Here is a 21,619-nt window from a genome sequence, read left to right as displayed (position 1 = left end):
TCTGGGGATTGAAATATTCCCGGGTCAGCACAGCTCCGGCAGGACTCGGCAGAGCTCAGGGAGGTGGCAGGACAGGGGAGCAGCCCCTCGGGGACAGCGCTGCCACCAGGAATGGGAGCCTGGGCTTCGTTCTGGGGCAGCCCTAAAGCTGAGCTCCACCTCCGCTCCATCTGCAGCCGCAGTGCCACGAACGGCTCCAGGCCGGGGCAGCAGCAGCAGCAGCGCATCCACCCCAGGCTGTGACACTGACGCACCCTCAGCCCTCGGGTGTTCCACAGATCTGCCTGGTCCCGGCTCTCAGCCCTGGGGAATTGCTTCCCAAAGGATCCTGCCCGGATCCCGGCTCTCAGCCATAGGGAATTGCTTCCCAAAGGATCCTGCCCGGATCCCGGCTCTCAGCCGTGGGGAATTGCTTCCCGAAGGATCCTGCCCGGATCCCGGCTCTCAGCCATAGGGAATTGCTTCCCAAAGGATCCCGCCCGGATCCCGGCTGTCAGCCGTGGGGAATTGCTTCCCGAAGGATCCCGGCCGGATCCCGGCTCTCAGCCATAGGGAATTGCTTCCCAAAGGATCCCGGCCGGATCCCGGCTCTCAGCCATAGGGAATTGCTTCCCGAAGGATCCTGCCTTTCTCAGGGCAGCCATCCCAGGGGTTCAGCGACCCCAGGCACACAAAGCCTGTCCTGAGCTCCAGCAATCCCTGGCTGCCGGGGGCTCCTTCCTGAGCCCCAGCACGGTCCTTCCCGCTGTCATTGTCCCCAGGGTCCCTGGGGCTGTGCCAGGCTGGGAGGAGGTGCCGGGCTCGGTGTGGGGGCTCCCCTCACCCCGCGGTTTGCTCCGCACTCCTCAGATCGCTGCCGGCAATGCCTGAGGGAGGGAATTTCCTCTGTGCCAGCCTGCATCCCCTCAGCCCAGGGAATGCGGCTGGTGTCACCCTGGCGGTGGCACAGCTTCCCTGGCAGCGGCATTCCCTGCCGGGAGCTCTCCCGCGATCCAGCAAGGATTCCTACAAACCGTTTTATCCACGCACGATGGAGCGCCATAAATAATGACAGGAGCTCGCCTGGCTCCCCCCCAGCAGCAGCTTCCCCCAAAGCGAAGGGAGGAAGGAGAGGAGTTCCCGCACCCATCACGGCCGGGAATCGCTGGGATTGCGGCTTTAAGTAAAGGAGGAGAGGTGGGGAAGCTCAAATCTCCCAGAGAATGATTAATTCCCGTTGCCTTCAGGGCAAATTTGGGCATCGGGGCTGCGTTCTGGTCAGAAAACGGTGAAGTCTTGCTGCCGGCAGGGATCTGAGCCACCATCGTGGAACCAGCACCTTTCTACCCCAATATCGCTGCTGATATTAATTCTGATTTAAGGCAGACCCCGTGCTTGGCAGCCAGAACAGCATCAGACCTGGGGGCTGAGCTTCATGGTTATCAGAAGAGAGAAAAACAAATCCTCTGGAATTCCTCCTCTAATCGATGGCAGGAAAAGTTTTGTCTGATTGCTTTGACCTTTGTACTCACCGGGCTGGGCTTCCGAGGAGGGGCTCCACAAACCCAATTTATTCCTTACGAGTTTCCTGCTCTTCCCTTTCCCTGCCTGGAAGCAAGACCCGGGGAAAACAACCTCACTCCCCAGACTTCCCCCAGGCAGCTGCAGGTGTGGAATATTTGTAATTAAGAGTTAATCCGTGACCTGGGATGCTGCTCAGGGGACACCTCGTGCCTACCCCGGAGTGATAGGGCTGGGTTTGTTGTTTATTGGGAATACAGATGAAAGGACAAGGAATTTTGTTAGGGAGGTGTTTTGCTCTCCTGCTGTGCCTGGAGGCTGTCGGGGGCACGGCGGGGAGCAGGGATGCGGGAGGAGCAGCATCCCACACCCCACAGGGGCTCAGCATCCCTGAACCCACAGGGGAGCTGCGAGTGCCTCTCCCATCGGGATATCTCCAGGAAAAATCCCAGTTTTCACTCCCACACCTGCCCTCAGTGCACAAAACCCTGGGGCTGCCAAACCCAGACACCACCGGAGCGGGAGATCCCCCCGGAACGCCGGGGTGGGAAAACGCGGCGGGTCCAGGGATTTCCATCCCCTCCGAAAGGGAAAGGACGGGCTCGTGCCGCCACCCAGCGGTGTCCGGCGGGGACACCGGGACAGGGACACCAGGGAGGGGACACCAGGGAGGGGACCCCGGGAACACCCTCACAGGGGCACCAGGAGCACCCGCAGAGGGACAGCCTGGACAGGGACACCCGGGCGGGGACACCCAGTTACGGACCCCCTCCGAACCCTTTGTGCTCCAGGATCCCCCTCCATCCCCTTCATTCTCGGGGATCCCCCTCAGGAATCTCCGCTCCAGGATCCCCCTCCATTCTCAGGGATCCCCCTCAGGAATCCCCGCTCCAGGATTCCCCTCCATCCCCTTCATTCTCGGGGATCCCCCTCAGGAATCCCCGCTCCAGGATCCCCCTCCATCCCCTCCATTCTCAGGGATCCCCCTCAGGAATCCCCGCTCCAGGATCCCCCTCTATCCCCTCCATTCTCAGGGATCCCCCTCAGGAATCTCCGCTCCAGGATCCCCCTCCATCCCCTCCATTCTCAGGGATCCCCCTCAGGAATCCCCGCTCCAGGATTCCCCTCCAGCCCCTCCATCCTCAGCGCTCCCCGCTCAGGGTTCTCCTTCCAGCCCCTCCATTCTCCTCAGGGATCCCCCTCAGGAATCCCCACCCCGAGATCCCCCTCCATCCCCTCCATCCCCTCCGTCCCCTCCATCCTCAGGAATCCCCACCCCAGGATTTCCCCTCCACACCCTCATTCCCACCGGATACCTCCTCAGGGATTCCCTCTGCAGCCCTTCCATCCTCAGGGATCCTCACTTCAGGATCTTCCCGCAGCCCCTCTGATCCCCCTCAGGGATCCCCTGCTCAGAAATCCCCCTCAGCCTCTCCCTCCGCAGGGATTCCTGCTCTGGGATCCCCTCCAGCCCCTCTGTCCTCAGGGATTCCTGCTCTGGGACCCCCCTCCAGCCCCTCTGGATTTCCTCTCCAGCCCCCCGAGTCCCCTCAGGGCTCTGCTCCCCCTTCCCCACTGACATTCCTCATTTTGCCTCAGTTTACCTCATCCTACAAATCCTTTCCCTGCAGGAATTCCAGGGTTCCCTCCCTGACCCAGATCCACGTTTGGTTTCTCCTCATTTCCAGGCACTTTCAGGTCACCTGCATGGCCCTGGGATCTCACAGAGGGTTTCCTTTTGGAAATGTGCATTTTTAAGCTGTTTTTCCCCATTCCCTGAGCTTTAAGGAACACAACCAGGCTTTCAGGAGGGTGAGGCTCAAATTTAGGGGCACACAGCGAGCCCTTACCCCCCAAAAATCCCCTTTTTAGCCATTTGTGCCTTCTAGGTGCCAGTTTTGTTCCTACAGAACCCAAGGACACCCCTGTTGTTCAGTCTCACCTCACCTGAGCTGCTCCTGGGCTCTCATCCTTTCCTCACTGACAGAACTCCCTGGTGTGGTTATCCCATGACCACAGGGAATATTTTACCACCTTCCTCACTATAAAACCCCTTCTTGCTGCAATATTACCAGCAGGGATCCTTTCAAAAGACAAATGAGACAGAAATGTGACATTTTTTAATTCACAAACATTGAAAAATCTGCTCTCTGCCTTGCCTTACTCTGTCACTACAGGTTGAATCTTATTGCTATTTATTCCATGGAGGTGCCCAAATCCTGTTACAAGGAGCTAAAAATAAGGCAGCCCAGGGAAATCTATGCTTAGATCCCAACAGTTCTGCAAAGAAACCTTCAGGAGGTAAATAAAAGGGAATATTGGCTCTGCCAGGAAGCCTTGCAGGGCAGGACAGAGCTGGAGCAGCTGGGATGATCCAGATTTTGGCTCTCAGTAAAATCACAGCAGAGCTGTAAAAACCCTTTAAAAAGCAGAAACACAAACCAGGCTGTCCCAGCAGGCCAGGAACAGGCACAGCAAGGGGCTGGGGCTGTGCAGAGCCTCTGCAGGCTCCGAGGGACAGGGACAGCCCAGCCACGGGCTGCAGGGAGATCCAAACCCTTCTTCTGGTCACTGAGCTGTTCCCAGCCAGGGCTCACAGACACTCAAGGTCAGGCCTCAGACTGCACCCAAAAATTTGGCAAGAGCTGAGAGAAAGGACCCACAATGGATCCTTTGTGTGTGTGCAGCTCCTGAGCATCTCCCAGGACAGGGCTGGGGCTCAGGAATCCAAATTTTGGTGACAGCCACAAACAAGTCCCAGGAGGTAAAGAGAAACAGGGGCTGCTACCTTCAGATTGATTTTCTCCCTGCCAGGCAATTCATCACCAGCAAGGTTTGGATGAGTGCTGGAGGGAAAAAGAGAATTTACAACCCAAATTCAATTTCATTTTGCTGCAGATTTTTCCCTGATTTCCTCCTGTGCTCCACGTAATTTTGGTTGATTTATGAAACCTCTGCAGCCACCAGGCTGTGGAAATAAAGACAGCAAAGATAAACTTCATAGTTTTTATTCTGCAAAGCAATATGCACATCTTACAAACACAAAAATTAATCTAGGAGAGAAATGTCATTTCCAAATCAGCTATTAACCATCATGCAACAAGACAAGTGAAATGTAGGAACAAAACAAAACAAAACAAAAAACAATAAACAGCCATCTCGAACCCTACAATCACCTGCAGAGGGTTGAAACCAAGGCTCAGATTTTCTATGTAATGCCAAAGAAAATGCAAAAAAACAAAACCAAAAAAAAAGAAAATGGCAGCTTTCTAAGAACAAGAAAACACGTACAAATAGAATCAAAACTGATTCAAGTCATAGTTAAAAAGAAAAAAGAAAACAAAAAAAGGAAAGATCAATATGATCTGAACTTTAATATTAAGTTTTAACTCTTCTGTTTGGCTGCATTTGACTTTGTACATCGCCTGGGAACAATCCAATATTCCTCAGCATTCCAGCACTTGGCCTGCTGGGACACCCTGCCCCTCCCTGCTGCAATACAGGGGGCAAAAGGAAGAACTAAGGCCAAAAACCCAACTCTCCAACACTTTCCCTTTTGCATCTGTGGGTGACAATCTTTAATATTCCTGGGGGGTGCAGAAAGTGGGGGAGAAGTTGCCAAGGAGGTTCCTTTCATTCCCAAATGGTTCCCCCAACAGCCCAAATTCCAGCTGGGACGTTTGGAGCTGGGATTTGTTGAAGGTGAAAGGATTTGCTTTGCTTTCCTGAAGCAGTCAGAGGATTTGGGGTGGTTTTTGGGCATTTCCAGGATTCCTCTCTCCCAATCCATCTCCTATTCCTGCCTTTGGGCCCCAGATCCAGCCACCCTCAGAGGCAGCTCTTGGAGTGAGGATTAACAGAAGGCTGGGCTTGTGGGATTTAGGAACAGCTCAGGCTGGGATTTAGGAACAGCTCAGGAGAAGCTCTTGGCCTCTTTCACTCCCCAGGGAAGCAGCAGCAGCCCACAGCAGCATCAGGAAAAAACTGGGAGCTTCTTTTTATCCCTAAACTTCAAACCAGGCCATCTCTAAAGCTTTGCCTTAACATTCCCTGGAGGAAAACATGTCAGGTGATCCCACTGAGGGAACTGAAACCGTGGGAGGAAACAAAACTGTGACTGCTCAAACACCCCGAACACTCGTGAACTTACTGAAGTCCCAACACACAGACCAGGAGTGGTGTCTGGAGGGAATAAACTGGGAATTTTCTGCCAGCATCACTGAGACTATGAGATTCTCACTTGGCTTTTTTCTTCTGTGGAGTTTGGAGCAAAAGGAGGAAGAAAAAAAAGCCTGTGGGAAGGAATGAAGGAATGAATGAAAGCTGGGAGAAAATAAAAAGTCATTTAAGGCAACCAGTGAGATTTAAAAGCAGGGCTGGAAATGTCTGCAGGAAGAGCCTGACCCCTGAAATTCAGGAGGCTGCTCAAGGAACCAGGAATAAAAACCAGCAAAAGTCAGAATGGAGAAGGGAGAAATGCACAGAATCAAAACTCAGACTGAAGAATGGACACAGAGAACAGAAGGGGTTTCACTGGGTGGATTCTTTGACCTTCCTCACGAGAGCCCCACTTTTGTGGCCATTTTCCCCTGAGTGGAGAGCAGAAAATGGCAAATTAATGAATTTAATGGGCCAGAGCTCAGCAGTGCCAGTGGCAGCTGCCCCTCAGAGCTGCAGGCACAGTCCCAGAGTGACGCTCTGGAACAGACTCTGGGATCTCTTTTCCTTTCACTCTTTGCACTTGCCCAAGGCTGTGCAGAGCCCCAGCAGGCTGCTAACACAATGCATCTTTTTATTAAGTTTCACTTTCTAGAAAGAAAAGGGAAAAAAAAAAAAAAAAAGCTTACAGACAGCTGCTCTGCAGCAGAGACACACAATCCTGGCTGGAGGGCTGGGGATGGGAGGCCAAGTGGAAAAGTTTTCCAGATAGTCTCTGTGCTGACTGGTTCTCTGGCATTCAGCAAGCCAAATGAAATACCAAAAAAAACAAACCAAAAAACCAAACAAAAACAAAAACAAAAAAATCAAACAGTTCTTTTCAGTAAGTAACAGTTTAAAATGGGACTTCACTTCTTAATTTTTTTACTATGAATAAAAGCACAAGTTTGTCCTAAATACAGCACTATTAAAATGTGAATATGTAGGTTTTTTTCCTTCCAAAAGAGAAAAAAAAATAATCTAAAACGTTGATATCTTTTCTTGCAAGCAAGGAGCAAATGGAATAAAGTATTAGGCCACACAAACACACATTGAATTCATGTTGTAGATTGGTGGCTTTGGAAATGCAGGATTATATCAAAGGTGCATACTTGGTTCAAACACACTGTACAGATTGGGCAAAAAACCAAACATCTCTTGGTTGGTTTGAGACACTTGCAAAGGCATCTTCACCTGCCCAGGTGCAGCTAGACAAAAATCTCTGCCTCTGTGGAGCCTTTTCACTGGAGTTATCTACACCAACATGGGGCTGTCCCAGGGCAGGGCCAGGGGAACCTGACCGTGCCACGGGGACGAGCACATCTGCTCAGAATTACTCTGAATATTCTGCTTTTATAAATATGTACAAATCAATTACAGGCACTTTGAAATGTCTTTGGTTGGAATAAACCAACATTGCAAGGTAATGGATTCACAGAGTGTTTAGACCCAGGCTGGGTTCAGCAGGCAATGGTTTCGGTCGTTCTCAGGAGGACAGGGGGGGTTTATGCTTCTGACAAAGCAACCTGGAAGAAAAACAAAGGAAGAGAAAATATTTAATTAAAGGCAAATTCTTAATCCTGTAACAGTGATATGATTTATCTCTGTGAGCTGGCAGAGCTGTCCTTGACTTTTCAAAGAAAGCTTGGAAAGTCTGACTTGGAAAGGAAATCAAAGGGAGTCTGAAGGCGTTTTGTACTTTGTAAAAATCAATAGAATGAAAGTCCCAAACCGCTCAAAACTAAAAAAAAAAAACCACAAAAAACACCCAAAACCAGCTCAAACTACAAAATATCATTAAGACCAAAAGGTGTCAACACTGGCTTTCTACTTCTCAATTAAAAAATATTCATATTTAATCCTTCAGGCAAACTGCAAGTCCCCAAGGTCATACTGAGCAATGACTCTTTCAACAGCTTTGTTACTGTTTTTAACTTAATTCTAATTAGCAACCAATGACTCTTTCAACAGCTTTGTTTTTAATTTAATTCTAATGAACAACCCTTAGAATTATGTATCATGTTTCACTCAAGGTTTTCAGTCTGTTGTGGTAAAAGATAATGAATAAATGAAGATTTAATGCCACCTATTCATTGCTTCACACAAAACAGTTCAAGCAACACCAGAATTATGGCAGAAGAGTGACAGCCCAGCACTTCCTGAGCTGCAATAATCCATTTCTGGAGGACAGAAATCTCATCCTGAGGATCTCCAAAGCACTTGTGTGGATTTTATAACCCCTACCTGCACTGCCTACAATGAAAGGCAATTAAATCCCCATCTCCAGAGACAAGAAAAACCAGTCTGTCCTCTGCCCCACAGAAGCTCTTCTCTGGTTCCTTATCAGTCAGAATTTTGTCACTCACCTTTTCAGAGCAGAATTCTGTGTTGCTTTGCCTCAGTTTGCTTGGTCTGCCTTTAATGACTGCATAGCAGAACATCGTGATCACCATCACAAAGAGGAAGTAACTGGTGTGCATGAGGTGCAGGTTGATCAGAGAGCGATCATCCTGCACAGAAAAAGCAAATTAAAACCACTTACTGACTTAGCATTGGACATGAAAGCAATAATTACCTAATCAACCCAGAAATTACTTCATTAATCAACTTTCTCCCCTTTACACAGCAATGGAAAGGATTCCTAATTGTGGCACAAATGTTTCTTGTGATAAAGATCTGTGTTGGGGATATTTTCCCAAATATTGGCAGAGGCTTTTGTGAAATGATTTCAAATTATAAATGGTGGTTATTAAGAGCTGTGAGGCATGTGGATGAAGATCACCAAACCCATTATGGTGGGGCATTCTCAGCCCTCACACCACAACAATAAACCAGCAGCAAAAATGACAATTTTAGGAACCATAGCCAATGAAACCAGAGCTAAGCATTTACTGAAAACACCAGAGGAACAGCCCAGCACTTACATCTGGAACTATAACAGTTAGTTTGGGGTTTAAAGCATGGTAGACTTTGCCAATTGCTCCCTTGTAACACCAGAAGGGGTTGTAATCCTGGGCATATTTTGTGTTCGAGTCCCTGGCCGTGGTGAAGATCTTGTACCACAGAGTGGCATTGCTGTAGGTTTCAGGAACACAATGTGGTGGCTGACTGCAAGAAAACAGAAATAATCAGCACCCTGAAATGTATTTTCCATTTTCAATCAGGACAACTTTGCTTCTCAAAACATGGTTTTAGTTTGGGCCTTCCAAAGCAACAACAAAGCCCCAAAGTTTAAGTTAAAAACCCCCAAAAGCCACATGATTGCTATGCTAAAATCAGAATTTAACTGCATGTTGTTGCACTGAGCCAACATCCCACAGCTTAATTGGAAAAATACTGGTTTTCCTAAGGCTTCCCACAGCCTGGGCTTCTCCAGGTTGGATGGAACAGTGTCAGGGAATCCAGAGAAGACAAAGGGAAGATATTTTGGTGAAGGCAAAGCAGCCTTTGCCTTGTGCTGATCTCTTAGCAGGGAAGAGGGTGAGAACCTCAGTGTCAAATCTCATCTCTGAAACTCAGTTATGGGGTAAATCCTTTAAATTTCCACAGATTCTCTTGCTCCCAGTGAAGTTTAAATCACAGTTAAAAGGCAGGCATGGGCCAAAATAATCTCAAAGACAGCAGAGGTCTTGTGACAAACATTTTACCATGGGGGGAGGAGGGCAAGGATGTAATTTCCATCATTAACAGGAATTTTCAGGAGGAGCTAAGAACTCAGAGGACTGACTGAGGCAGGAAGCAGCCCCTGGGGGAGAGCTGCACTCACACTGTGACTGGGAACACGCTGCTGGCTGCTGTCACTGTCATGCAGGTGGTGAACACGACCTGCTCGCAGTGGCCGTGCAGGACGCAGTCATCGGAGTTCCAGGCAGCTGGCAGGGTGAAGGTGATGTTTATCTCCTCGTGGGATTCTCTGCCTTTGAGAAAGAGACAAGGAAAGCTGGGCTTTGGCTCACAAAAGTATCTGAGCAACAATCACTGGGAGAAGGAGAACACACAGATGATTAAGGGAGGAAGCATCACCCTCTGGAGTCATCCCGGATCTTTGCGGGCAACAAAGAGAGCCAAGAGAAAGTTAAACCCAAAACAAACCACAAAATCCCCCAGCTGCTGCTCTTTCTAATCTCTCCCACCTCAGAACTGGGGTCATCAGGCTGCTTTCAGAAATTAAAAACTCTTTCTAAGCCAATTCATGCATTTTCACAGACCTTTATTAGAAAAGCCTTTCTCCTCCTGAGAACTTTGTTCCAGGTCTGTTTTTTCTGATGCTCACTTTTCAAACTGGAGATATTTGTGTAGAGGAAAAGGTGTCAGCAGATACTGACCTGCACACTAAATCCTGTATGGTGACTCCACGTGGAGAAATTCAGACTGAAAACAAATCCAGGCTGCTGCAAATGGAACTTGCATTTGGTAGCTCTCAAAGCAGCAACAAAATAACAACAGAAACTTCAGTAATGCACATTTGCAGCTATTGGCAATGTCTCTCCACACGTTCAAGACCTTCAGCATTATTATAAAATGCAATTCTGGCTGAAAGCTAAAATACAGTGAGGTTCTATTATCAATTTCTATTAATTCTCTATGAACTCCTGTCAAAACTTCCTGGCAGGCAGCCAGAGAGCAGATTGGTCTCTGCACACCACAGAAGCCATAATCATCTTATCTGGTGCTGTTTGTGATATTAAAGCTGATTCACTTACGCATTTTAGATAAACTAGAATTTTTTAGGCAACATAATACTCTCTACTGCATCTATACCACATTTGAAATGTCAGTTGAGGACTTGATGGATCAAGACAAAACTGAAGAGAGTCACTGTTTGGAATTTTGCTGGCTTAAAAATGACCTTCCATTGTCATTAGGTTTAATTTCAAACTGCCAAGCCTGATCCTGGCACGCCTGCAGGTTCTTTTCCATTCTGAATGCAGGGACAATTTCCTCTAACAAACAAGAGAAGGGCTCCATACAGGAATAAACTCAGAATAAATCTGGGAGCACATCTGTGTTCTGTGCATAAGAGTTATCTCACCCATAACAAGCTGGTAAATTTTTATTTGATTATACAGTTATTAAAATCATATAATTATTTAGAATCATAGAATGGTTTGGGTTGGAGTGGACCCCAAAAACTATCTTGTTCCACCCCCTGCCATGGGCAGGGACACCTTGCACTAGCCCAGGCTGCTCCAAGCCCTGTCCAACCTGGCCTTGGACACTTCCAGGGATGGTGTAGCCACAGCTTCTGAGTACTCATCACCCTCACAATAAAGAATCTCTTCCTAATATTTAATCTAAACCTCCTCAGTTTCAGTCTGAAGCCAATCCCCCTGTGAAAGGTTAGAAAAAACCTCTAAAAGCCAACTGTAACCTAAATTGTGGAAGGTCCAGCCTTGCCTACCTGAAAGCCCAATCTGGTGCCCAAAAATTGTGGAGCTGAGGTGGGTGACATTGCGAGAGTATCCCCCAAAAGGTCTGAGAGGGTCCAGGGTCAGCGTGATGGTGACAGAGATGTTGATGGGACCAGAGTCCTCGAGGGTCTGTGGGGACTGCGTGGAAGACCTGGCCTGCCCGCTGGTCACGGTGCTCTCTGGAGTTGTGGTGTCATTCAGGAGGTGCTTCAAGGTTTCATTCTCAGATATACAGAAGTCCAAATCATTAAACCTCAGCAGGAAAGTATTCCAGTCCTTAAAGCAAAAGGGGAGATTTTAAGCCCGTGAGGGAGCTCCGGCCTCGCTCGGTCCCGTCCCGCCCGGTTCCAGGCCACTGAACAAAAATCACACGGCTCAGAGAGCAGCACAAACACCAGCAGGGCTGGCTCAACTACAGCAAAGTTGTTTGTAGAACTCAGATGGGTTCAGTCCCAGCTCCCTCCTGAGCTGGAAAGGAAACTCGGTCTGTTCACAGAATTCACAGAATTCACAGAATCACCGGATTGGGAGAGACCTTCAAGATCATCGAGTCCAACCCAGCCCCAACACCCCAACTCAACCCTGGCACCCAGTGCCACATCCAGGCTTTGCTAAACACACCCAGGGATGGGGACTCCACCACCTCCCCAGGCAGCCATTCCAGAACTTTATCACTCTTTTAATAAAAAACTTTTTCCTAATATCCAGCCTATATTGCCCTGGCACAGCTTGACTGTGTGCTCTGGTTCTGTCAGTGCTACCTGGAGAAAGAGCCCAACCCCACCTGAGCACAGCCACCTCTCAGGGAGCTGTAGAGTGATGAGGTCACCCCTGAGTCCCCTTTTCTCCAGGCTGAGCACCCCCAGCTCCCTCAGTGGTTCCTCACAGGGCTGTGTTCCCAGCCCCTCACCACACTGCGGGGTGAGCAGTTGCTGCCCAGGTTCCCCTCCTTACAAGACAGTGCTGAGGGAAGAAGCTCCCCAAACCAGCTAAAGAAACAAACTGAATAACACCTAAATAACAAACTGGAAGGTTCCTAGCCACAGCAGGGAAGATCCATGACAGATGATTTGGCCTTGATATAAAACAACTAACAAACACGCACCCCAACAGCCCTTCTGAAAGTAAAATGGAGACAATCCCCTACACAACTCTGTGCTCTCCAGGAGGGGAAAAAACCCTAACTATGGGCACGTTTTCCAAATGAGCATCATTTTTGCACGTACCTCTGTCATTTCTGGGGATTTGATCTCCTTGATCTTGAAGAAGTAGCCCAGGGTCAGGAAGGCGATGGCCATGGCGCTCACGCTGATCATAAAGACCACGAGCGGAGGGCGGCTGCTGATGTAAACCTTCAGGTTCTCCAACAGGTTTATGTAGAACATTATTCTGATTGTTCACCTGAGGGCAGAGAATGTTCCAACAGAGTCACTGCACTGTGAGTTACAGCTGGGGGTGTGGATCACAGCAGACAGAAGGAGAGAAATGGGATTGAACACAGAATGGAGATTCGGTTCCGTGGCTGCTCCCTGAGCACAGAGCGTGTGCCTGAAATACAGCAGTGATCACAACAGGCTCCACATCACCTTCCCAAGGCCTCCAGGTGCCAGCTGGGAACAGCTTTTAAGGAATGAGGGCTTCCAGCACAGCCCAGCATCACTGATAGGTAATAAAGCCAGTTCTTGCCTTTCCCCAGGCAGGGTATCACTGCTACACTTTAATGCCAGAAATGTCTGAATGCACCAAGGTACAAATCAAACTTTGCACATCCTTGGGAAATCGAGGCTGGAGCCTTAAGGATCCCTCTTTACCCCACCCCAAATGCCTCTGTTTCCAAAGCAGGACCTGAGAAGCCGCCCTACATTATTTAAGGCTTTTGCATCAAGAATCCTATGGGCAAAAACACCCAAAAAACTGCATTAAGGTGGAGGCTGGAAGACTTGGTCTTTTATTTAATTCTTGCAGGATCTATAACTTTTTGTTCTGTCTGTAAGCATAGCCAGGACCTGACATGCTGACAAAATGTTCCAAGTCATTAATTTTTGCCCCAAATATCATATTTTGTCTGATTCCCCTCCTGAATTTTTATCTGCAGAGCAAAAAGACCCAAATTCCTGTATCAGCTTCCCCATCTCCACACCCAGGGAAAAGCAAACAGCCAGGTGTTAAAGGGCAGCCTTGTGACATCTCCTTCAGAAGCTCTGCAAGGAGGAACTCCAAGCCCACCTTTACCTTTGTCCAACCTAAAAGCCTGGCTGAAAAGGCTTTTAACCCCAGCTAAACCACCAAGGCAGGAGCTGCTCCTAGCAACGTGCTGCTGATCTCCAAAATTCTAAGGGAAAGGCAAAGAGAATTCTGTACTGCAAGGGTTAAAGTTGGAACATCCACAGAGATCTGATAACATTTAACTAAGGCAGGGACTGCTCCTGCAGCTGGGGAGATTCCCACTGACTCCTATTTACAATCCAGGTGCAGCAGGGCTGAGAAGTGGCAGCTCAGAGGATGAGAGAGGCACAGGGCAAGGCAGGGAGGGATCTGTGCTGTCATCTATTGATTTAAGAGAAAACAAAAGAAAACAAAAGAAGGGTAAAGAACAAATGTGAAGACAAAGCCCACAGAGTACAATGATCCCAACTTCCTCGTGTACACTCAGGATTTTACTGGCAGGAATGCTTCAGCAGTTCCTGTTAGCAGAAGAAATATTGACAGGACCTGCAGAAGTGGCCCAGAGAGGGGAAAATCCAGCTCAGGGAGAAGAGACAGAGGTGCAGTGCCAACAACACAACCCTGGGCTGTGCCTGCTGCCTCCCCACTGACTCTCCTGGCTGAACCTGCTGAGAGAGAGCTCTCCAGAGCTCAAGATCTCATCCTGGCTTTATTATTTTGCACCATCAACCCCCTTCCATGCACCCTGCAAAGCCCAGGAAGTTTTTCTCAGTGAGAAGTGGGCGCTGCGAACACCTCTGCAAAGCCAGGCTGAAAAGCAGGGAAAGGAGAGGGACGAGAGGGGAAGAAAAGGTGATGAGAAATGTGCACCTTACCAGAACTTTGTCCCAGAGCAGCTGTGGCACAGCCAGGGCAGGTGGCAGAAGGCAGCAGGGACAGGGAAGGGAGAGCTGGGGCTGGCAGGGATCATGCTGGGAACGATCCGCCCTTCTGCACGCTCTGCCTATCTTGTCCCTGGCAGCAAATTCCTTAAAAGAGCCACAGTAAAAAACCCCAAATGCTCCATCCAGAGGCAAAATCCCAAACACTCCTTCTGGAACTGTGGGAGACACATGGGGAGACGGAAGGAGATCAAAACCTGACCCAAAAGCAGAGTTGTAGGCAGTGTCCCCTGCTGAATTTCCTTTAGGAAATAACACGGCTGCAGAGTTTATTGCAGATTTTAATCAGGGCTGAGTGTCACCCACAGCACATCCAGGGCTGGGATTCCTTTTTTAAAGGGCTTTCCGTCAGCTCCATTAGAATTTGTTTGCCACAGGGTCTAAAATCAACCATAAAAAAAAAAAAAAAGGGATGTGCTGAAAATCCTACACAGGGAAATATTCAGGCTAATATTTTTATGTAAGAGATCACCAGCTTTTAAGTGCCAGTTGTTTAATATGCTGCCATAACTCACTGGCTTTGAAAGCAATTAGAAAATGCCATAAGCTGCAATTTCCGAGGAGTAATGTGCCTTTGGAGCATTTGGGAGGGAAAAGGGAACAACTGTGGATTTCAATACTGGAGCTGACATGAGAACAGCAATGGGGGAAAGCAGAAGGATGAATGTTTCCATGCTGCTGCCTGAAGAATTACTGATTTTTTAATCAAAGCACTTAAATGACTTTAATTGTCATGGAATTTGTGATGCAGATCAGTGCATTACATCAAAGTGTCTATGGATTTTCAGGGTGCCTTAAACTCCTCTCTGTTAGAATCACAATGCATCACAACTCTTCTGCCAGCTCCAGTAACTAATTTCCTCCTCTGTGTAAATGAATAACTCTAAGAATATCATTTAAACTTTAATTTCTTGTTCACAGAGTGAAAAAAAAGAAAAAGGCAAGTAAACCAAAACAAAACAATGCTTTTACCTCCTGGCAGGTCAGGCAAGCAAGATCAGATTTCACTTTTTAGCCAAATAAATAATTTAGTGAGTGGCTCTAATGACTGCTGCTGCCTCTCTCCACTCCAGCAAAGCCTTTTAATACTTGGTGCAATAAAAATCTCCCCAGTCAGACTAAACAAGGAGCTTGAGAATGAAAACTGCCAGGCTGGAACATTGGCCAGCAGCTCCAAGGTAATTGCGGGGTAGTGAGGGATGTTCAGCAGGAGTTACAGCTGCTGGAACTCGCCAGGAAACCCTGGAGATGTTGAGCTCTTAAATCAGCATCTACAAACCCAGGCAGGGGAAAAGATTAAAATGGTAAAGGGGGGAAATACAACAGTTTAATCTGTCAGAATGCCAGAGAAAGCCAGAATTGAGCAGCCAACTCAAAAGCAGGAAAATATTCTGTAATTTGAGGAGATTTCCTCCAAAACAGCTCCTGACAGCAACCTCAAAGGAGCAACATTGTGAATTCCTCTTTATTTGTGGATGAAAGAGTGTGGAAGAGGAAGCTGCTGAAATAGACTGATGAGTTTTTCAAGGCTAAATTGCAAACAAGGAAAATCTTGAAGTCTATTGCAAAGACCAGAAAGTCAATGCAATGAGTCACAGCTGAAATATTAAATTCCCATTTGGAGGCTTAATATCAAAGGAGCTGAATTCCTAAGAAGAATAAAAATCCCATATGCTGTACTAAAGCAGGTATTGAAAGCAAAACTGCACTTACCAAAGTGAAAAAAACCCAAACCCAGACATGAATTTTAAAGAGATCAAAGTGGTTTGACATTTTTGTCAATAATGTCAACTACCACCCTGCCACTAGAAAGCTTAAAAGGATGGAATTTCCTCACAGATATTTCCCTTTCTTGTTGTGCAGGCAAGGTGATCACTCTAGAGGAGGGGTTTAAATGTGAAATCACCACTGAAATATCCCAAGGAGGAAAACTGGGTGAAGGAGAAAGGCAGGAGGCAGCAGTGCCTATCCCAGCACTTCTCCTTTAGGACCTCACAAGTTTTTCAATTTTCAGTACCTCACTGCACAGAACAGTGTTTAAATTGAGCTGTGCAGCTCAAAAAATTAAAAAACCATTGTATTTTCAAAGGTGCCCCACTAGCAGGAGGGCAGAGGGGTTAGGAAATGGGTCAGCTCAGGGTTAACCCCTTTGAATGAAAACGATGTGGTGTGCCAAAGGAATATTTACAAATACAAATCAAACAGAGCATGGGAAAGCAGCCACAAATAAATGCAAACAAAGCATGGTGTTCACCTCAAATACCTTAAACAACAATAAACAGCAGCAGGTACTAAAATCATCTTTCATTTGGATTTCTCCTCCTCAAATTTGATGTCTAAGAGTGAAAATAAAGCAAAATGAAAGGCAGAGTTGTGTGAGCTGGGGCTGCTGATGGGGCTGGTGCTGTTCAGCATCTTTGAGGGTGACAGGGACATGGGGACAAGCTTGGCAGGGACACCAATGGCAGTGACACCTTCCCACCTGTGTAGGAAGGATCTGGACAGGCTGGAAGGTGGCTCTGGGACAACCTGATGAGGTTCAAGACCAAGTGTAAGGAAAATAACTTCAGCATCCTGATATCTGGGGAAAATAGAGGTGTTAGGATCTGCAGGAGCTTCAGATCATCTTTTTAGGAAGAGGGATGAAATGGCACAGCCTAAAACCTTCCCCAGCAGCAGCAGGGCAGGCAGGAAGGAGGAATTCATCCTGGAGGAATCCCCCAGGGCACAGCACTACCTCTGTGCAGCTGAGCCTCCTCCCCTGCTCCAGCATGAACAAAATAAACCAAACCCAACAACTCCTAGGAAATGCCAGCAGGTTTCTCCTCAGCACACAGGGAGGGAAGCAATCAGGGCATGTGGAGGAAGAAACTTCACAAAAACATCCCCTTGGGTCCTTGAATCCAACCCAACCCAACCCCAGGATCAGCAGAGGTGCACAAACACATCTGCTCCACTGGGAGATAAGGGGAATGGGCTCCAGCCAGAACTGCCTTATCAGTTTGCTGAGCTATTCTACCCACAAATATGTTTACTGAGAAAAAAATCCACATTTTTCCTAAAAACTTCCATTTTCCTGGAGCCTGGAAGCTGAAAGTGGCTTTGCATATGCACTGCACAGGGCAGGAGGAGAACAGCACCTGGAAATGTGGAAAAGGACATTCCTTCCTCCTGGCATCCTGATAAAGGATCAGGATGCAGAATATGAACAAAAACCTGGGACTTGCACGAATTGAAAGAAGCAAATGCTTCATACTTGCATGAAATGTTTCTTTTCACCTCTCAAAACACTTTTCAAAGATGAATTAATCATTTCAAGATCCCCAAGAGGGGCACCAACAGCAAACATTTCAGGTCTGCCCATGAAACAAAGCCAAGGAAGGGAAGTAATTTGGTGAATGATAGAAAATTGTAAACATCAAATTTAGACTGAATTTCAAACACCCAAATTTCTGACTTCAACTCTCTATAAAGACAGAAAACTTGGGGAAAAAAAAGGCAATGATGTAAAAAATAAAAAGGACAACAAACATTACTCAATCTGTGTGTGACAGCCCTTCCCAACAGACTTGTGTTGTTCAAAAAGTCTGGTGGATTCACCACAAGCACCTGAACTTTGTGCCAGCTGATACTCTGGGGACAGCAAAGTTGATTTCCATTTCCCACTGGAAGAAAAATTCGTGCAGAAACAGACAAATCCAAACAAGTTCCAAGTATTTTTTGTATGTTCTCAGTTCTTAAAATGATAAATGAGAAAAGGCAAGGAAAGTTAAAAGTCAGGAAGCAGCAACAAAGTGAGGAAGCTTTTTTTCCCCTGGTTCAATGAACTCTGAATTCTGATTTTTGTTAGACATGAAAAACATAATTTAAAACATACCCAGCTATAAAATCAAAATGAACTCAACCCCTGGTTGAAAATCAGACATTTTGGTGCCAAACTTGAAGCAGGCATCTCTGTCTGCCAAGAGCCTGTGCCATGGGAATGAATCCACTTCCATCTAAAAGAGCTCATGGGCATTTTTAAACCTTCCAGCTTGTCCAAGTCATGACTTCCAATGTGAGTTACCACAACCCAAATCACCCAGACTGCAATAAAACACACAATAAGAGATGAAGGACTTTGAATTTGTATTAAAAATGCTATTCTGGTTACTGCTGCTCAGCATGAGAATCTGGGAAAGGAAAAATAAAATTATTCCATTTTACAGGACCTTTAAAGATCCATGAGAAATCAAAAAACACAGGATGGCTTTAATGAAGAAGTGTGAAAATTCTCAGTTACTGCTCAATAATCACAAACTGGCTGAGTGACCAGTTCAAGGTTAATTGTTGACTTCATTAAAGCTACTCATTAAGGAATGTGGGACCCAATTCAGCAGTGAAAGTGCAGAGAAATGCCAGGGAAAGGCTCTTCAGTCTGTAATGAGAACTGTGAGGAGACAGGGATGCAGACAGATACACAGCTTGAATCACAAGCAGAAAAATGACTGACAAGCTGAGGAAATGGCAGCTTTGGGGAATGGCAAATTCAGAGTTTGGGTGTGGAAAGAAGGGAGGAAAGCAGCAAAACAGCCAGTGGCCACTGATGGAAACAGAAACAGCAGCAAAACCAAGTGAAATGACGGAGCTGGGACACAGCTGAGATATCAAAGCTATGGCTGGAATATTCTCATGTCTGTGTGCTTCACCCCCCCCTGCTCAGAGCAAACAGCACCTCAGCCTGCCCAGCCCCAGCTGGGTGAGTTCATTCTCCATTTTACAGATTAACAGACCCCCAGTGCCAGCACACACTCAGGTTTTCATCCAAAACAAAGCCTGGGAGTTCTGAGCCCTGGGAACCTGCTTCATTCACAGGTCAGGACACCCTCAGAAAGAAAATGAATTCATGCTTTGGGTAATTGGGAAAAGCAGCACAATTCTGACACCAGCGAGTTTCATTAATAGTTTAGGACTAGATTGATAAAACAGCTTCATTTCTACAAGCCTGTGCTGTTATTTAACAAAAAAGAAGATTATCCCAGCTGCCAGACCTGCAGGATCAGCTCAGGGGGTGCTCCAGGAGGGGTCTGGATGTGCCAGGCTCTGTCCCTCTGTCCCAGCTCACAAAGGACACTCAGCTCTGTCTGTCCCCTGCTCTGAGCTGGGCACTCTCAGAGCACAGGGACTATTTTGTTTTCTCAGGTGACCTTTCAAGCTCTCGTCTTTCAAGTGCAAAGGAAGAATCACATTCCAGCAGAGCCACTCCTCAAATCCGGGCAGGTAACAAAGCGACCCAGGGCTAAATCCTGCCTGGTGGGCCGGGCTCAGGGAGCGATTTCCAGCCACAATTGAGGATTATTTGTGCTCGGGCTGCCACAGAAGTTATCTGAGAGCTGAGCACACCTGCTGAGCAGGAGCTGGAGTGCAGCCACCGGGATTGTTGGGGCACAGGCAGGTGCAGGGAAGCGGCAGCTGAAACCCGAGTCGCTGTGCGCTGCCCAGAGGCACAGGGATTCATCGCGAGTGTTTCCCGTAACTCAGCCCTCGGAAAAAAACGCAATAATCATTTACCCATTTACCACAACAGCCAGGCCCAGGTTTTTTGTTTTTTTTTTTTTTCTCCACCACGTTGTTGCAGCGGCCAAACTTCGGGGAAGTTCAGCGAGGATGTGGAGAGCAAACCTCAATTACTGAATCCTTATCTGCCCTCCAGGGTTGTCTGCCAGGGCAAATTCACTCGGATAATTCCATCTCCAGAGCTAATCCTGGAAATAAATTTCCCCAAAGACAAACCCTTAAAGAGCAATCAAAGGGAAAATGGGGAAAAATAAAACCCCAGCTGTGCTGTAATGGGTTCTCTCCCAGGGTGATTCGGATCCACGGGCTGGATGTACCGGCAGGGATGGAGCAGCCATGTTCCAGGCATGATGCACCAGGAATTTTATTATTAAAACCATCATGAGATCATTAGTCAAGTTAAACCCTCTAAAAAGTGAAAGAGGATGAAATATAGGTGTACAGAAAATTGGGGAAAACATCCCAAAACAACCACGCAAAAAAAGCCCCACGCAGGAATCACTGTTCAGAGGCTCTTTTGAAACACAACTATTTTTAGCGCTACAGAAATTATTATTTTTCACCGCCGTTTTATTTTTCTTTCTGCTACGACGCCACGCATACAAACTTCAAGCTGACGACCTTTCCCAACATAATTATTATATGCAAATAACAAAAATAAACCGAGGCACAACCCCCCGGCAGAGCCAAACCGCCCCGAACGCAGCCGGGACCGGGGACCGGGGCCCGGGGGCAGCGCGGCGGTGCCGCGGCCCGAGGCTCCCCGAGGCTCCCCGGGGGCTCTCCCGGCGCTCCCCCCGCTGCTCCCAGCCCCGGAGCGGCCTCACGGCAGCCCCATCCCCCGGCGGGCCGGGCCGCAGAGCCGCCCCCGTCCGCTCCTTACCGGCGTCCGCGGCGGGGCTCAGGCCCCCGGGCCGGGCGGGGCTCAGAGGCGGCGGCGCTGCCGTGCGGGCGGGCTCTGCACCATCGTCCTGCCCTGCCGGGGCTGCGGGCACGGGCGGACGGGCGGCGGGGGGAGAGGCGGCTCCCCGGGCAGGGCAGCCCCGGGCCGGACACACGGACAGGCCCCGGCACCGGGCCCCGCCTCCGCCGCCGCTTCCGGGCCGCAGCCCTGACCCCTCACCCGCCGACGGTGGCGCGGGGGGGACAAGATTGAGGCGGCGCCGGCAGCGCGGGAGGGCCGGGGAACAGCGCCGGGAACGGAACCGGGAATGGGCCCGGGAATGGGCCCGGGAACAGCATCGGGAACGGAGCCGGGAATGAAACCGGGAGCAGAAGCGGGAGAGGCACCGGGAACAGCCCCGGGCCCTCACGGCGCTCTCTCCCGGCCCCAGCCCCGCGCTCCCCCTCCAGCCTCCCTCAGGATGTTCCCGCCTTCCCCCTCCCCTTTTCCTCTAAAAATGATCCCCAAACATCTTTTTTGTTATATTTCCTAACACAAATACCTATTCCAATACCTAAAGGTCTTCAGGGTTAAATCCTTAAAGCGAACAAACATTTGTTTACATTTATCTGATAAATAACAATAATATTGTTTTATATTACATTATTATAATTATTAATACTGTATAGTATTAATAATGTAATACTAACTATTAATAATTATGTTACTAATGGTAATATGAAGATGTTTCCATGAGGAGAATGTGGGCTCTGGTGGAGCTGTTCACTGTCCCTGGGAGAAAACTTTCCATAAATATTGCTTTAAAATAAATTAATTATAAAATATAAACGAATACTTCTGCATTAAAATATTTGGGTGAAAAATATTCCCTAAAAATGCTTTGGGAAGGTAAAACTCCAGCAGTCCCATGAGGATCTGAAAGGTCAGAAACTCCAAAATGCCAG

At 48.0% G+C, this 21,619-nt stretch overlaps 1 protein-coding gene across 3 annotated transcripts; it reads right to left on the bottom strand.

The window, feature by feature from the left end:
• Positions 1-4,492: 4,492 nt before the first annotated feature.
• TMEM248 (transmembrane protein 248) lies at positions 4,493-20,844 on the bottom strand. Of its 3 annotated transcripts, none has more exons than XM_059866235.1 (7): positions 20,655-20,844; positions 12,335-12,509; positions 11,099-11,384; positions 9,464-9,614; positions 8,622-8,805; positions 8,064-8,207; positions 4,493-7,223 (listed from the first exon to the last, which is right to left on the bottom strand). In XM_059866235.1, the coding sequence occupies exons 2-7, from the start codon at positions 12,491-12,493 to the stop codon at positions 7,203-7,205; spliced, it is 945 nt and encodes a 314-aa protein (XP_059722218.1). In that variant the 5' UTR covers positions 12,494-12,509; positions 20,655-20,844; the 3' UTR covers positions 4,493-7,202. The 3 variants fall into 3 exon arrangements, with proteins under 3 accessions (XP_059722218.1, XP_059722219.1, XP_059722220.1); XM_059866236.1 differs by lacking the exon at positions 20,655-20,844 and adding an exon at positions 19,246-19,387; XM_059866237.1 differs by lacking the exon at positions 20,655-20,844 and adding an exon at positions 14,150-14,279.
• Positions 20,845-21,619: the final 775 nt, after the last annotated feature.

This window comes from Haemorhous mexicanus, chromosome 22, assembly GCF_027477595.1.
Source record: "Haemorhous mexicanus isolate bHaeMex1 chromosome 22, bHaeMex1.pri, whole genome shotgun sequence".
Lineage (NCBI taxonomy): Eukaryota > Metazoa > Chordata > Aves > Passeriformes > Fringillidae > Haemorhous > Haemorhous mexicanus.
The sequence above is the reverse complement of the archived record's forward strand: the minus strand, read 5'-3'. Positions and strand labels throughout refer to the sequence as shown.

What these genes read in the sequence shown, in the direction of transcription:
- TMEM248 (XM_059866235.1), bottom strand. Translation starts at nt 12,493, where the DNA reads ATGTTCTACATAAACCTGTTGGAGAACCTGAAGGTTTACATCAGCAGC. An exon ending in GCACCAGATTGGGCTTTCAG is followed by an intron (nt 9,615 to 11,098) that starts GTAGGCAAGGCT and finishes TCTTTCTCAAAG; the next exon opens with GCAGAGAATCCCACGAGGAG. An exon ending in AGCGTGTTCCCAGTCACAGT is followed by an intron (nt 8,806 to 9,463) that starts GTGAGTGCAGCT and finishes GTTTTCTTGCAG; the next exon opens with TCAGCCACCACATTGTGTTC.